The sequence below is a fragment of the Boleophthalmus pectinirostris genome, unplaced genomic scaffold (assembly GCF_026225935.1).
Source record: "Boleophthalmus pectinirostris isolate CB_2022bp ecotype Guang Dong unplaced genomic scaffold, ASM2622593v1 HiC_scaffold_8, whole genome shotgun sequence".
Taxonomy (NCBI): Eukaryota; Metazoa; Chordata; class Actinopteri; order Gobiiformes; family Gobiidae; genus Boleophthalmus; species Boleophthalmus pectinirostris.
The window spans coordinates 24,687,899-24,706,125 of NW_026571515.1; the positions used below are offsets into that span (position 1 = coordinate 24,687,899).

Below are 18,227 nucleotides of genomic sequence, written 5' to 3' on the forward strand. Positions count from 1 at the left end.
ATACATTTAAATAAATCTTTTATTTCCAACATCCAAATCAGTACATCAACATCCATACTGTGGCAAAGCAGCTAAAATTGCTTAAAATGCATTTATTCACATGCTGCAGCAGTAGCTTTTTAAGAGCTGACCCAAAGGACTAGTGGTGTCCAAACACCAAAGCAGATGAAGCATAGGGACAGGACTGTGCAAACAATGCAGTAACACTATTACTTATAAAACAGGAGAGTGAAATGCTTTCAATGTGAAGTGCTTGTGGAGCATTATTGGTCAAAGGAACCATACCATATTTAGACATATTAAGTCTAAAAGTCTATGTGTAACATACCTAACACCAGTACCCACCAACCCTCAACCTGGCCAAAGAAAAAAAAACTTGCTTTTTGCCTGTGATCTCAAACACTTTGTGGTATTACTTTTATATGTCACAAAAAATATGACCTCACAGTACAGGGCTGAAAACAAATATGCAAATAATATGTTACATATCAGCACAAAATTCTACAGAGCACCTTAAGAAATATGCAACGTAATCAGTTATACTTGTACCATATCTAGAAAAGCAATATATGATAAAATGACCAAATGAAACTTGTGGCTTTTTATAGCAATAAAACATTCAAAGATAGGCAGTTTACTAAAACATAATATGAGAATTCTGTATTGTAAGCTCTGTTTCCATTCATTTCAAGTTCTTGTTTATTCACTCAATAAACACAATAAAAACTATAGGTCTAATGATAAAAATATCTCCTCATCATTCCTAGTCTTCACTTTTTGTAGTTGCCAAACTGAATAGCAAGTCGGTCACTGACACAGCGGAAAGTGGCAGGTTGAACCTCCCAATAATTGACTGGATTTCCAAACAAACTGATGCCATTATAGAAAGTCCTCTTCATCCCGAATCCTCTGGGGCAGAAGTCATCTATTCCTACCTGGTCAATGTGATTAGAGTGAAGATACACCACCTGCAGGTAAATGAACGATTCATGATACAGAATTACTGAAAAATACAAGAAAACACAGATAATGACTCATAGTATATGCACCTGTAAGTATTTCATGTCTGGGAGACCTCTGGGCACTTTGCTCAGGCGGTTGTTGTCCAGGTGTAGTTCTCGAAGCATAGTCAGATAAGACAGACTGCCGTTCTCTATGTTCCTGATGTGGTTAAAGCCCAGTCCTAGCCTTGAAATGCAAAAGCATGTTTGTCCTCAGTTTGAATATATCCTTCACATCCAAACCTCAAATAGGCTTTGTTGTGCCTCCTGGCAAATATTTTGCCCTTTAGCGTGCCTTAATGATAGCTTTTACGTCTGGTCATGCCTCTTTCATGTGGTTGGTATTTGGATTGAACTAAATCGCTGAAACTTTGGAGGTCAGTCTCCCACGAAACATAATGCTGATGTTGAACCTTTCTCCCCCCATACCTTTTGCCTGGGATCAGACTTTAACCCCACTTCCCCTCATATCTGTGGCACTGTTATTTTAACCTGTTAATATGATGCTATGTTTGAGCTGGAGGGGCCTTTGCATGGGGCAGTTACCGCTACAGAAGAGGGTCACCATCACATAATATGCTTTCAGTGTCTAGAAAGAGCTATATAAATCAAATCTATTGTCAGTAACATTCCTGAAAGAAGCTTGTGGACAGCTGCAGTAGTAACAGATGTAGCCTGTACCTGTAGAGGTTTTTGTAGCGTTTGAGATCCTCCAGCTCCACGGCCTGAATCTGGTTATGGTCCAAGTGAAGTTCATTGAGGCTCTCTGGAAGATCTGAGCACATAACATTTCACTTAAAATTGGTATTCTAAATCATTCTCCTATATATGTTTACCTTTTGGTACGCCTGTCAGCTTGGCCTCTGATATACGCAGATAATTGAGTTTTAGTCCCTTGAAGGCTCCCGGCTCAAATCCACTGTTGTGAATTGGGTTGGCTCCCATCTCTGAAAGATAAATGAACATGAGTGCTGTGTGTCTTTAGCGGCCCCTCTAATTTACCCAGAGCAGTGGCTTCAATAAGTCACAAATAGACTGTGATTCAGACTCTGACCTATGCAGTTCATGTTGGTGAGTCCTGAGAAGGCCCCAGCTGCCACTTTCTTGATGCGGTTCTCGTGGATCCTGAGCTCAACCAGAGATTTGGGCAAGTTCTTGGGGATGGTGGTGAGCTGATTCTTGGAGAAGTACAGCTTTTGCATGTGTTTCAGTGGCTCAAATGTCCTCGGGTGCACTTTGGAAATCTGGTTATTCCTGAGAGACAAACCCTGGAAAACAATATAGTTAGTCATTAGTGACACCTTCACCAGACTCTAATTGTGTCAGTTTAGTTCAAATTGCACTCTCTATGGCACATCTCCATTTCAAAGTTAGCAGCTATTGTTGAAGCCACATTTAAACAGTTCACTCCTCAGCGTCCTCAGGTGACAATTTCGATATTTTATGCTCACAAATCAAGACTTAATTACTTTGACTTATATGTCTCTATGCATATCTGTACATTATCTAGAATAAGAGATAGTGCACTATATCTTTTTTTTTTTTTACCTTTCACCTGCTTGCCCGCATGGAATGTCTGAAAATATGGTATTAAACTTGTCTATGTCCATGGTGACAAGCAGGTGATGCCACAAGGCCAAGTTACAGGTCAGATCTGTGGGGAAACGACCTGCCCACAGTAAGAATACATGTTTTCATGGTATTCAGAAAACCCATCTGTGACTGAATAAATACGAAGCAACAAGGCCATGGTGACAAACTTCAACCAGAAAAGTTAACATTAATTACTCTTTTAGCTAACAATGTTAAATGTTACCACAGACTACCGATGTTCTTTTTACTTAATTTCAGAAAACTGAAATTAAAAACTGTGGCTACTAGTAAATGTGTGAATTTAGTTTAAAAATTAAAAAAATAAAATAATAAAAAAATCACAGCATTAAAGGTGAGATCTTTGCCAAACAAAACTGAACACAAGAATGTTTGTGTTCCCTACATTGCCACTGAAATAAAACAGAGCCTGTCTGTCATTGGGGTTGACTGCACGACTGTGAGGGTGACAGGCTCAGGTAAACAGCTCTAATAGAACTGGCATTATAATGTGATGTGTGGGCTTCTAACACCTCTAAACTCTATGTGGCTTTTGGTAAGTTATGTGTGAATAAAACTTTGGAGTGAATAAAGAAATCTAGGAGTAGATTGGGAGTTTACCTTCATTAAGACACTGACCCTGTCTCGCAACTGTAAGCAATGAAATGTTTTTTGAGAGCATAACTTGCAAGCATGTTAACAAATAAACAAAAAGCAAGTGTATTGTAAGTACATCTAGGGATGGGCGTGATTAGTCGACTAATCAATAATTGATCATTAAGAATTTTGTCGATTACGTTCATTTCTAATCGACAAACTGAATGTAGGTTTTTGGGCGTAGATACGAAGCTGTGTCTGACAGCTCAAACGCTGGAGTTGCAGCCTCAGTCCCATGTTTGGGCAGAGACACCTCCTTGGAGATCACTGTACCTCTCAGTGAGTGTGTTTACATGCACATCAGTGTTCCGGTTTCATCATGGTGCATGTATGCTGTATCCCGGTTACTGCAACATAAAGAGCTGTGCTAAACCTGCATATGTACGATCTTTGAAAACATCGTGACACACAGAACAGACTCACCTTCAGCATCAACATCCCTCTGTCACAGAAAGAACTCTCATATTCCACTGAGTAGTGTCCTTTAGTCCAACAAAAGTTGAACCGCATCAGTGCACAAGAACGTTTTGTTTTTTTCTAGGCTTAGTTTATGCAAATTAGCCATGCAGTTTTAAGTTTCGTTTCTGTAAGACTTGCGCAAAGCTGCATTAAACACATTATAATGTCAAACGGGCTGATATGGCTCTATAGTGGTTATGGTTTATATGTTGAGTTTATTTATGCAAATTAGTCATAGTAATAATAATGATGATACTTATTATATAAAAATGTTAATGATTAATAATCAAAAATCGATTGTTAATTCTCCTGACAATCAATTAATAAAATTTCATCGAGTACATCCATTGAAATTATGCCACTACAAAATATGGCTACAAGATTTATTATTGCAATAGAGAAATTTGGATGGCTGCAATTAGCATATTGCAAAGACCACATTTAAGTAAGTTACATAATTTCCTCTCTAATAGGGTGACCAGATGTCCCTATTTATCCAAGACAGTCCAAGTTTTGAGCCCTGTGTCCCCTGTCCCAGCAGATTTATACAAAACCACTGATTTGTCCCAGTTTTATAAAAGAAATGTCCCAGGTGTCCCTATTTTTGACAAATTTGATCTAAACCAGGACCAAACCCGGACTATAATCAGGTATATTTCAGATCTAAGCCAGGTCTAAACCAGGACTAAACTATGGCTAAAATAGAATTATATGGTCTAAACCAGGTCTAAATTAGGGCTAAACCAGTACTATTTCAGGTCAAAACCAGGTTAAAACTAGGACTAAACTAGGTCTATATCAGGTCTATTTCAGGCCTAAACCAGGTCTTAACCAAAGGTGCATAAACTGCATTTGTTTGATCAAAATACAGAAGACTGCACTTCTGTATTTTGTCTCAGATTATACACTGACCCACACCTGAGTCGAGAATGGACAAAGCTACACACTTTTTTCAATTTTTTTTTTTACCCCAGTTTAGAATTTTGAAAATCCGGTCTCCCTACACCCCAAACAAGTAAATATTCGGTCAAAAAACTGCAAACATGCTGAAATTCATGATTATTAGTTTAGCAGTTTATATTTCAGTCTTCTTTGAATACCCCTCGGCATATTAAAATTAGAAATTTGAACAACTCCTTCTAGTTTTTTCTTATGACCTCTTGTATATAGCTGAGATATATTTTTATGACTATATTTCTATATTTTATTTTTACACGTACATAAACATTCATATAATTATATCTTATTTGACACCAGTCTTTTTATTTTTGCTACTTATTTAGAATTTATTATTACCATTTATATTTTTTCTCTTTGTTATTATATTATATTGTGTTGTGTGAGCTACTGTCTCCAAATGATTTCCCCTTTGGATCAGTAAAGTTTGTCTTAAACATAAATTAATCACAATCCTTCATCTGAGTTAGATAAATTTCCAGAGACCAGTTTTGCACATAAAATGATGTATGGAGTATAATAGTGCATATCGTGTAGAATCCACAGACAGTCTGGGCCTGTGTCTTACATATAAATGTATGAGGCCTTTGAAGTCATCCTCTTTAAGCTCTCTGATTCGGTTGTTCTGCAGATCCAGGAACTTGGTGTCTGGGGGAATATTCTTAGGAACTTCAGTGAGCCCTAAAGACAAAACACATAGGAAACATTTCAGTGCATCAATGAGGTTTTGGTGAACCTACACCCTAAACCACAGTGTTAACGCGTGTGAGGCAGATGTAGACTTGGAAAAATAAATACTGGCTGTGAAAGAGGTTTAAACCACTCACTTGCTTTGACTAAATGACTAGGTAGAGCTCCTGTGTATATTATTCTTATTCACAAGTGGACCTGCAGACAGTACTGGAGGTCACTCAATGGACAAAATATTGTATTACTGTGAGTCTGTTGTTACAGACCTATTAGCCACTGGTATAGAAGTAGACAGCATGTTTTCTTTCCACCTGCTTTTTTATTAAAAACAAATAAAATGCTTTAATTTAGCACTGAATAATGAAAAATAATACTTGGAACTATAATCAGAACTGTGTTTAGTACAAACATTTTTATGTATTGTTTGCATCTGATGATAGTATTAATGCAATTAATCAGAAATTTGCTAAACTGTACCTGTAAATGTGTTGGTTGTGATTCAAGAATCATACAAACATGAATGGACTGTAAAATTAAGAACTATCACTTAACATCATAATGAGATTACAGTTACACCACAAATTTGTTTTATTTATTTTTGCAGCCTATTTAAATATTTTATTTAGCCTACTTGATGGTCAAAATTCAAAACAATTGAAATATTTTTGTTTCTGTGTACAGTATCGTTCTAGTATTATATGTATATTTTAAGTTGGTCCATTAGTGAGTGGTTAAAGCTACTGGTGTTTTGTATTCATATATATGGATCAAATGCAAGAAATACCCTGCTTTTTATTGGCAAATAAATTGCATTTGACCTTAAAAGGGTAGTCTCTAGTTATACACCTGATCCTGTTAGTATTGCATGTACTTAAATTTTATTAGACAGTTTAGTAGATCTGACGATGTGTCTCCAGTGCCACATCACGGGGCCACGTGGAAGCCTGTATCAGATGTGGTAAGCTGGTAAAGACGGGCTCAGCCCAGGACCGACCTCAGACCGGACCAGGACCATGATGCAACATGGGCTGTCCGGAAGAGTGTGAGAGTGCCAGCTGTCCCACTGGGATCCATGGCACCACTAAACACACTGTAGTGCTGCTCCTGTCCATCTGTGGAGTTATGTTTAAATATACGACTTAGACTGCACCAGACACACCCTCATTGTCACCACACGGAGACAAACCCTATGAAACTCATCTTTAAACACTTACACAGACTCAGATTTAAGGTAGGGAGATTCTGTGAAGTAAATGTAAGATTTCATCTACTCACTTATTCAAAATGATAATGTTAGAATAGTCACGCATTTCTCCTGAATCCAAAGTACAGTATATGTCATGCTTTATAGTAATAATAATATTAAAGGAACAGTAATTTTTAATACAGGGTCTCATTTCCTGGTGAGCCAGAGTGTTGGAGACGTGTGGAGACACTTTTTAAAATATTCCATCCAGTCCTTTTATTTGCAGAGGTCGCTGGTGCTAGGCTAGCGTATGTCAATGGCCATAGTTAGCCTGCCACTAAAAACAGTCTTACCCGCTCCGCAAAGCACCCGAAGCAAATCTTTTATAAGGCTAGACTATCGATGTAAATGTATGTGTTGATAGAATAATGTCTGAAATAAAACTAACCTTGCATCTCATGAATTGTTGCATGTTGAGGGAGTATTTTCTCAGATATCAACCCACCGTTCCTAGCTTTCTATCAGGAAGTACAACTCGGTGCTACTACTCACACATAAATCCTTCAAATGCAAAGTTGGTTTTACTTCTTAAATTATTCTATTGATAAAGACATTTACATCAACAGTGTGGCATAATAATAGTTTTGCCTCAGGTGTTTTGTGAAGTGGGTAAGACTGTTTTTAGTGGCAGGCTAACTATGGCCATTGACATGCACTAGCCTAGCACCAGCGACCTCTGCAAATACAAGGACTGGATGGAATATTTTAAAAAGTGTCTCCACACGTCACCAACACTGGCTCACAAGGAAATGAGGCTGTATGTCCAAAATTCTGAACTGTAATGTTTTTGTAGTTGTATAAATAGTTATTGATAGGTATAATAAGCTCTTTATAAAAAAAAACATCAGAGGGGGTCAAAGGCAGTTTTTAAGAGTCTTTTAAAAGTGTTTAGTGAGTTTGAGATTGGGGGTTCCAAAGGACGGGCCGTGGCAATGGCAAAGGCACGATCCCCCACAGTATAATAGTAAAAACCCAATCTTTCTATTTCAGCTATGTCAATAAAAATAAATCACCTTATTTACTGGGAGAGGTAAAAACTGTCCTCTACTCTCTGGCATAGCAGTCCCTTTATTTCCAAGTGCACCCTAGGCCTAAGTCCGCTTAAACCCCTAACCGCAATCTCCATTTCACTTCAACCATATCTACCACAAATCTCACAACTGTTAACCACCGAACTGAGAAAAGTATCGCTTAGTTTAAACCCAGTGCCCCTGAGCACAAATGCCCCATATCATGTGGAGATGCACGCAGAGAGAGGAGACAGACGCCACCACTAAAATACATGTGTTCCAAATAAGCACTTGACATGTCTGCAAATTATACGCTTCCACATTTACCCCATTGCAGAGACCAAAGAGACAGTAAGTATATGGAGATGGTAAAATGGTGATTCAACAAAACCATTATGTCCAAACACAAGCAGTATTAGTCAAGAGCTTGTATAATATGGTTTTATATATACTACTGAATGAAACGAGAGGAAATCTAGTAATAATAGGTTTTTGATGGGAGTTTGCCTAATATTTTATTAAGATGCCAAATACACTGTTATTCAATATTAACAACCAAATCTAAAGAGAAAGGGTCATTTTAACTTTGCTCTTATCTTTGAATTATTAAAACATTTTGAGTTATCTTATTTTTTCAATGCATTTTTGTGACTTCTCCTTCTGCCATGAGACTTTTATCCTTTATTTTTTCCCCATTTCATCTCAGGAACAGAAAATCCTTCAGAGATTATTGTCATTGTTGAAATATACCATTGTTCTTAAAATAAAGCAACCCACCCTTTGAAAACTCCAGAGTTAATCTCTTGGATATGAAGTTATGCAGATATTGGCACTATTCAGAGGGAAATATTAGTTTGAGTTCATGTGTATAAACTAACACAGATGTATTTCACACAAGCATGACTGACCCAGGTCTGAGCACTGGACCACCCTTAGGCGACAGTGGCAGCCAAAAGGACACATGGAGGGACCAGGAGCGGGGATCCCGCCTGCCGCAGAGCCCTCCTCTTCATCTCTCATCATCATTGTGATGTCGCTGCTGTCAAAATTGTCCAGCGCAAAGTCCCAGAATCCTCTCTGCTCAAAGGGAAGTGCAGGCAACAGATGGGGCAGGAGAGAGAGAGAAAGGAGCAGGAGGAGTGGGCTGTGGGGAGACATCTTCAACACGAACCTTAAAGAGACACCAAACAGAAGAAATAATGAATAATGTATTTAGAAAGTTCACATTCAATTTACTGTTTAGTACGTTGCAAGAGGGTCTTGAAGGTGCAATGTTTTGGTTCGGGGTCTTTGTTTCTATGGAAATGTCACTGCACTGCTTGGAACAGTGTGACATTGAACAGCTCTACCTTACATGTATTCAATTACAGGTGGTTTTATAGCTTGAAAAACAGGCACTGTGACTGTGAGTGGGGTCGCCTCTCCACAGATCTGACCTGTTACGTCATCTGGTTTGGTTTCCATGAAGATAGAATGGTTTAATACCATAAAATTAAGCATCAAATATCCATACAAGGTATTAAAAAATGTCTTCACAATCATCAAATATCTCAGATTTAATATGATCCATCAGTCTGCCCCAGGGCGGCTGTGGCTACAGTAATAGCTTACCACCTCCGAGTGTGGAGTGAATGAATAATGCTCTGTAAAGCGTCTTTTTAGTGTCCAAAAAAGCGCTATATAAAACTGATGCATTATTTTATTATTATTATATCCTAAAATTGTTCAACCTTCATATATTCATTTAAATGTGCCACCTATGAATGTATTACTAAGTTATCAACAGACAACAAAAATACAATGAGTTCGTCTTGAAAAATATTCTAAGAGTTTTCAAATTCAGGTAGATGTTTTCATCAGATGTCATTTCTGAAGTCTTTCTTAATTTATTGAGGCATGTGAAGTACAGACCTTTTGGACTCCAGGACTTGAAATTTTCATTTTGAAGTTGGTGAAAAGACTAGAATTAGATCAACTCTGAGTGCATTGATGTGTTGCCAGTGCATAATAATGGTGGATGGTTAAGAGAGTTTCTATGTGACTTGCTTAACATTATCCCACTTGGTTTAGTCTGTAGTGTCCACTGTATCTAATTGAAGCTGCTGATGACAGGGTAACAGTTAGTGCAGGTGGCAATAATGACCAAAAAGCTTTTCTTTCTGAGCACCACTCAGATTATCCAGTCAGAGCCAATAGGAAACGCTCCAGTATTTACAGTAATGAAAAGTGATGAATAAATGTGGGCATGACTTAGTCCATGATGAAACAGTCTGGACATGTGTAAATATAAAGGCCCACTGTTTGTACCACACCTCAGACTGTATCCTTAAGTGACACGTGTGTGAGGAAACAAGACTGAGACTTGGTTTAAAGTGAACTTTGTGTCATTAAAACCACTGGGACTAACTGTCACCATCTGGGCCCCTCACTTTACACCTTTGAAACTGTTGAAATACCAAAATACACTGCTTTGTTAAAAGTACCAAAGCAGTCCTCAAAAAAATATACAACAAAAATATTAGACTTCCATAGAACATTTGTAGATTGTACTTTTCTTCCTTTTCTTTTTTCCTAATAGAGTTAGCTCAAAGACTACACTAAATTGAAACCCCTTTTGGATGGATTTCTATTATTTGTATAGTATATAGTAAGTTGGTACTAACTGCTGGCCACAAATATAATTACCATGGCAGTCCAAAATACTTTTATAAGTTATCCAGATCTGTAAACTAATCAATATACTATATACAAATAAAAATAAACAAATTAAGAGAAAATGTATACATCCCGAAACTAAATCTGGAAAGTGTTTAAGTAAAAGTATCAAGTGACTACTGCTGTGCTTTCCCAGGAGTCTCCTCTGGGCAGCTCAACAGGAAGTAAAGAAGACACATCAGTTTAGCCGTGGAACAACCTCATTTCTGCAGCCAGTCTCCATGCACACAATACCACCATTCATTCAGGGTGTGCAAATGCAGCTCCAAATACACTGGTGTGACTAAGCATGTCGTAAAACTCCATGATGTCATTGGTGTACTCAGCTAATTGGGGTTATAGACACAGTAGCACGCAGTAACTGTAGTCCTGCATATGTGATTTATCAAGAACTTCTCTCTGTGCAACCTCAAAACCATTTCCTAGAAAAAACAAATTATTGCCAGGCCAATTCATCCTTCACACTGTGAACTTTGACCCCAGGCTAATACAGTGAATGGGGGAACCCAGCACTTTACTCTAGAGTGACCTAAAACCTGATTATCTCCAGCCCAGCTGTGATTATTCAATCCCTGATCTGCGCCTAATCCACAGAGGGGCAACACTCTGGATGATTTTTGGACAAAAGAGCTGACTGTATTAGTATGTGGTTTCTCACTTTAAAACTAGGCGTGTCAGATACTGCAAGGTCATTTAGGGTGTATATAGAAAGTTTCATATGCCATATCAGGAATACAATATATATATATATATATATATATATATATATATATATATATATATATAGGGATAAGTGGATCGCCCATTGAGCCAGCTCAATGGCAAGAACAAGGTGTAGACAATCAAGAGCTACGCCCTGCCAGTGATCAGATAACCAGCAGGACTCATAAGGTGGCCAAAGGAGGAGATACAGACCACAGATGTTAAGACACAAAAGCTCCTGACCATGCATGGAGGGTTCCATCCCAAATCCAGCACCCTGAGACTGTACGCAAGCCGGAAGGAAGTGTGGGAACCACTGTCCAGGATGAAACATCCAAGCTCCTTGAGTACAACAAGGCCCCCACAGATGAGGTGCTCAGAGAATGTCTCAGACAGTGGGGTCCAGAGGAAGAGATGCTGGAGGGACCATCATGGCAGGACAAACCCCTACATGGGGCGTACCACTGGAACATAACTGAAGTGGCTGATATCAAGAAATCCTACCAATGGCTTGAGAGGGCTGGTCTGAAGGACAGCACAGAGGCACTGATCCTGGCTGCTCAGGAGCAGGCCCTGGGCACTCGAGCAATAGAGGCCCAGATCTACCACACCAGACAAGACCCACGGTGTAGACTGTGCAAAGAGGCTCCTGAGACAGTCCAGCACATAACTGCAGGGTGTAAGATGCTGGCAGGGAAAGCATACATGGAGCGACATAACCAAGTGGCGGGCATAGTGTACAGAAACATCTGTGCAGAGTATGGGATGAGGGTGAGAGAGACCAACCACCGTGGAAGGTGAGAAACACATTTATATATATATATATATAAAAAAAAATGTGTTTCTCACCTTCCACGGTGGTAGGTCTCTCTCACCCTCATTGAGCTAGGTCCTCTACCAGAGGCCTGGGAGCTTGAGAGTTCTGCGCAGTATCTTTGCTGTTCCCAGTACTGCACTTTTCTGGACTGAGATGTCCGTTGTTTTTCCCGGTATCTGTTGTAGCCACTCTTCCAGTTTGGGGTTACAGCCCCGAGTGCTCCGATCACCACAGGCACCACTGATGCCTTTACTTTCCAGGCTCTCTCCAGCTCTTCCTTGAGCCCCTGGTATTTCTCTAGCTTCTCGTGTTCCTTTTTCCTGATATTACCATCGCTTGGTATTGCGATGTCCACCACCACGGCTCTGCTCTGTTTCTTATCCACCACCACTATGTCTGGTTGGTTCGCCATCACCATTCTGTCAGTCTGTATCTGGAAGTCCCACAGGATCTTGGCTCGGTCATTCTCCACAACCTTTGGAGGTGTTTCCCACCTTGATCCTGGGGTCTCCAGCCCGTACTCTGCACAGATGTTTCTGTACACTATGCCCGCCACTTGGTTATGTCGCTCCATGTATGCTTTCCCTGCCAGCATCTTACACCCCGCAGTTATGTGCTGGACTGAAACCAATGAGCTATATATATATATATTATATATATATATATATATATATATATATATATATATATATATATATATATATATATATATATATATATATATATATATATATTTTTTTTTTCATTTATTCTGATACCACTAGTTTTACAATTTAACATGTATCAAAGTATTTGCATCATTTATATAACTACACACTCTACTTCTGGAAAAACATAGACTTAAAAATGTACATTTGAGTCTTACAACTAGCCAAAATAATGCATCCTTAAAAACTATAACTATATATGTATCTGAAAAGGGGGGGTTATGGTTTTATAGTGGATTTGGTCAGAGAGTATAGAAAATAGTCCTTTCAGTCTGTTTCTCTGCAATGAAAATAGCTGCAAATTATACCATTTTGCTGCAAAGAAAAATCAGGACTGGCCATGAGTTGGTTTGAGGAATGCAATGGATGGAACAAAGCCAGGAGCAGTGTATGCAGCAGCATCTCACACGTGACACTGGGACAATACACAACATTTAGTAGACACCTACAGTTTTGTGCCAGTGCCAGACAGTACATAGTAGGGATGTGCAAAAATATCGTGATACTAAATTTAGTGATACAGTATTGTTATCCTGGGCTGCTGTATTAAAATATTGTCAAGAGTATTATTTTTTTTTGTATCTCTATTTCTTTGTGACTACACAAACATTTTGTGACTACACAACAATTTTGTTGCTTATCTGGTGGAAGCAAGCAATTGGTTATGCAATACACTTGGCATATTTACTGTTTTGATGATTAAAATAGATGTATTTCATATTAACTTTACACAGGTGGTGGTTTAACAAAGAAATATTGTTGTTAAAATGTATTTGGTTATTAATAGAACACAATATAGTACAGATAATCATGTGCAATGTATCAATTGTTGCATTTATCACCACATCATGATTGTATCATGTGAATCATGTATTGTGTATCGTATCGAATCCTGAGGGACTCTGTGACTCCCAGCCCTAGTACAGACTATACAAACAGATGCCCATCCACTTTAGATAAACTGGAACAGTTTTGAGTCAAACCCTTAAGGAAAAGCAACCAACAGAACCACAATAAAACATCTTCCAGCTTTACAAGGCTCTGCTTGTGTTAACAATAGACCCGCGGTTCTCTAACTTGTCACACCACGTAGCACCTAAGAAAATATTTGGCTTGCCAAGCCCCACCAGATCTAAACCAAGTCTATAACTGGATTATGACAGGTCAAAACTAGGACTAAACTATATCATAACAAATAATCACAAGAACTGCATATTAATCTATGTACCACCAGGAGGAGCTTGTGTACCCGCAGTGGTACCCATACCACAGTTTGAGAATCACTGCAATAGACAATAGTGGCTGCTCTGGGATTTTATGGTCCTGAAATAAAATGAGGCAAAGGACTGTTGAATGGTTCTGTTCTTTGTTTGCCCTTAATAGACAACAAAAGATCAACATAAAAACCTTGCCAGTAATAATTCTGCTATTCTTGGTCACAATTTATAAGCCACAGTACTGTGCATCCCATTTTTCAAGTCCGAATGAGAGCATTAGGGAGGGCATCTGGATTAAAAAATTCTAATGGTAGATGGAAGAAGTTACTAGTTGCCCACTGACAAATACAGTTTAAACACTGACAATCTAGTACTGTTGACTTCATATGCTTATAGTTATCAAAATGCTTGAACAGTTTCTTTGGGCTACATGTTTAACAGCTATTACAGAAAGCAAACATAATCTTATATATTTTTTCATATGACTTCAGACACAGTAATGTATATAATTGCAGCTATAATTGAACTAATAAGAGATTACAGTAGATGTATTGGTCTGGATTTATGGCCTGGATACATAGATTGTCCGATAAGCACCATCTGGAACCCACTCTGCCCCGACTGTTTGAGTTTCCCACACAGACTGTCATTAGCTTAACATTTCTATATGAGCTCTCCATCAAGTGTCAGTCCAGTGGTACCACTATTCTCTACAATTACTTTGATACCAGCGGAGTTCCCACGGCCAACAGAGCAGACCTGAACAAATGTATGTAAGCTATATGTTTACTGCAAAGCAAGGTATAATCATAGAGACAATGCATAGGTTTGTTCTCCAGAGACCACAGTCTAGAGAGAGGCAATAATTACCACCAACGCTGTCACATATTTTTATACACTGTTAATGTGTTTATTTAGTGCAGATCCATTTTTGAGTTTCATTTGGTATTCAGAGCTTTATGTGCCTAAAGAGATAAAAAATGTCTGATGGATGAAGATGACGTGCAGTTTATTGCAACTCGTAAAATGTTTGGTATTTTGGTGCATAAACATACAATTTTGTTTTTGTTCTTTCTATAGTTTTTTTATGGAAGCAAAGTATGCTCATAGGGTTTACCATAAGTAGCAGCTGCCCACTTGACGATGGATTGGCAGTGGCCACGTCAACACAAATTAAAATCACATGCAGAAGTGCTGACTAAGCAATTTTTGTCCTCCAACCTGTTGTGATGAGCTGTCATTAGATAGAAATAAAGTTGAGTAGGGGTATCTAGTGAGTGGAACTGTGTGATACTCACAGGTGAGCCACTGAGGAATCCATACAGTTTTTTTTTTAGTTTTTTTATTATTATATCAGATGACTTTCCCAGAGCAACTACACAGCATTAGCCCACTCATATGATTTTGTGAATTTCTGGTGCAATTACTACTACATGTATTACTTCATCAGTAACAAGTAAACCTGTTTCGATTTACAGCTATTGAAGCCATGTAGAATATTGGGGATAACATTTTATTTTAATAGGCTTGATGATCTCTTTAACAATTAGTCATTGTTGAAACCATTATAAATTATTCCATGCATATTAAGACCCACACCCTCACACAGGTCTACAGATGAGAGACAGATCCAGCAGCAGCAGCAGCTCCTGGGTGGAGTGAGCTGGCCCTGTGGCTGTAATTTGGTGAGTGCGTGTGCCCTAAAAAAAGGAACCGTTTGGCAGCTCCACTGTTGCCGACGAGCTTGGATGTGGTCTGGAGCTGCTCAGTTCTGCACAGGCGAGGGACTAACCCGAGCATGGAGGGGAAGAAGACTGAGAAATAACAACACAAGTGAGGTCCAGTCAGTGGGGACATGTGACCTGCAGGACCCAAACTGTGGCCAGAGGAGTCCTGGATGTGGCCCTGAGTATGCAGTAGGACTGAGTGGGCTACAATAACTGTCTCTAAACAAAGGCAACTTGTTGAAAACCAAAATGACAGATTCAGCACATTTTAGCAACAATGACAAGAACAAAGACAGGGCCAATTCAAACCGCTAAACAGAAACACTGGACTATTACAAGGTACTAGCAAGGGAAAATGTTATGGTCCTGAGTCCTCCACAAAGCAGACAATGGCGCAGTCCTTAGACACAGTTCAGACCTGGCTTTAGTTCTAGATGATCAAATGAAACAGAAAATGTACACCAAAATCCTCGAAGAGGTGCAAGTAACAGCAACTTAAAAGTGAAAAAAAGACATAGAACACTCAAATGGATATAAAAGTGAAAATAAAAAACTTTTAGTCAAAATTTCTACTTGCTGTTCTTAATTTCTTGCAGTTACGATAGCATATTATAGCAGATTCAGGGTCATACTTATCACTTTCATCCATGGGTTTCAGAAGGATAAAAAGGGCCATAGCAATTAGCAAATTAGCAAAAATTTAATACTTTGAATAGAAAATAAGTTCTCAAAATGTTGCATATGATAAGAAGCTGGAATCCTTGAATTTATTGCAGGGTATATTCGAGGACACTGATCATAATGAGTTGCCATATGTTTATATCTAGGATGACCAGACGTCCCTATTTACCCGGGACAGTCCCAATTTTAACTCCTGTGTCCCCTGTCCCATCAGTTTTATACAAACCAGTGTTTCGTCCCAGTTTTATACAAGAAATGCCCCAGGTGTCCCTATTTTTGACCAATTTGATCTAAACCAGGGCCATACTAAGATTAAACCAGAAGTCCATCAGATTATGACTGACACAAGAATGTACAATCTTACACGCTCTTTTCACAATTCTATATACCATCCCGATCAAGGTGTGTCCCAGCTTACAATTTTGAAAATCTGGTTACCCTATTTATGTCAGATGCCCCTCCTGTCTGATTCACCAGACATAGGAATCCTTGTTGAATGCTGTAAAAATAATGCTACAGTGAAAGAGCAGTAACCAACATAGTATAGCTACATATGACTCTAAAACATAGATCTGCTAAAACCACAGTCATTCAACACTTGTCATCTCAAGCTATGGTTTTAAACGCAACACTTAAGAAATAGTATAGACTTTACTTTTCACTGTAAACGGGGATATGTTATGGTAGCATTTAGAAGTGCCATAAATCAAGCTTAGAATGCAAAACCCCGTCTTTTAGCAGTGACAACAAAGTTTGAATTAATTTATGAGGTGGAGAGGCTGTAGATTCTAACTTTGTTGTGGTTTATGCCACATTCCTTTGCAGAGATTAGTGACATCTAGCGGCACAGTCTAACCATACAGTCTACATCAGCATCAGAGTGAGATTTTATTCACAACAAAAACTGAAAAACATGCACAGGAGAAAAAACATCTAAGATTAATGAATTGGCCAAGAGAAAATGGCAGACACTTAAAATATTTTATTTTTCTCATTATATTTGAAGTATTTTAGAATCTAGTTTTTGGCGAATAATAACTTAGCATTGACCTTTTTTTTTTACTGATTATAAATAAAAGACTATTACTTTAAATCTTGTTGTACTAATTTGGCACAGGTTAAAGGTTAAAGTTTGTTTCGCCTATCAGTGTAAAGTAAAATAGTTCATACAATTCCTTACCTTTTAAAATTAATTATGGAAACCAGACAATAGTCCTTTTGGGCATAGGAGTGTCTCGAAGCGTGCGTAAATCACATTGAGGGACAGCCGCCGTGCGTCCTGTAACCTCCTACTCCGCGGACAGTGCGCCACTCGCCCCCGCAGCTAAACTCTGGGTCCCCGTGCGTCTGGCTGTGTCGCTGGTCCAATCCGAGGAAGTGACTGTGCTGCGGGGTCGTGCCCAGAAAGTGAACAAGCCTGCCTTCTTTTCTCCCTTTCTCCCCTTTTTGGATGGAGCAGAGCCGAGCAGAGGAGGAGGGAAGGAGTATGATGGGAGAGGTTTGTAGAGCTAAGTGTGATCCTACTGAGCTGATAGGAAGAAAATCATAGAACGTGTGATTAGCAATTTTTCTAATTAGCGTCCACCCTCTGTAAACACCAAATTAGTAGCCTATAGTCTTTGTCGTGCTTACTTACCCCATTGGCCAGTTAAATACAGTCCCACAGACAGGCTACTGAACTTTGTTGGTTACAGTTAGGTCTAATAAAAATAGGCCTAGTTAAAAGCCATAGCTGAGTATTGACACTTTGTTTAGGACACACACAGACTTATGTTCATCCAGGCCCAATTTATCACGTTTCCACACTATTGAGCATTCAGAGATTAAAATCCACACCACATTTGGTTGCTGTGACATCACTTGAGCTTTAGTGTGTGTCGCTCACAGTTTTCTTTATAATTTTGGCTGTTGGCAGGATAAAGTGTTCTTTACTGACTCCCTGATTTCCTGTGCCTTCTGCCAGCGCCTGGAGAGAGAAACTGGGAGCTTGGCAAACTTCTCTCTGGGGCCAGGCCCAGCCTCAGCAGAAAAAGATCATACATCAAAAGACA

General features: G+C 38.9%; 1 protein-coding gene across 1 annotated transcript; it reads right to left on the reverse strand.

Moving 5' to 3' along the window:
• Positions 1-65: 65 nt before the first annotated feature.
• bgnb (biglycan b) lies at positions 66-17,750 on the reverse strand. The gene is made up of 8 exons (XM_020929723.2): positions 17,357-17,750; positions 8,519-8,781; positions 5,233-5,345; positions 2,056-2,269; positions 1,838-1,948; positions 1,683-1,776; positions 1,050-1,188; positions 66-968 (listed from the first exon to the last, which is right to left on the reverse strand). The coding sequence occupies exons 2-8, from the start codon at positions 8,766-8,768 to the stop codon at positions 771-773; spliced, it is 1,119 nt and encodes a 372-aa protein (XP_020785382.1). The 5' UTR covers positions 8,769-8,781; positions 17,357-17,750; the 3' UTR covers positions 66-770.
• Positions 17,751-18,227: the final 477 nt, after the last annotated feature.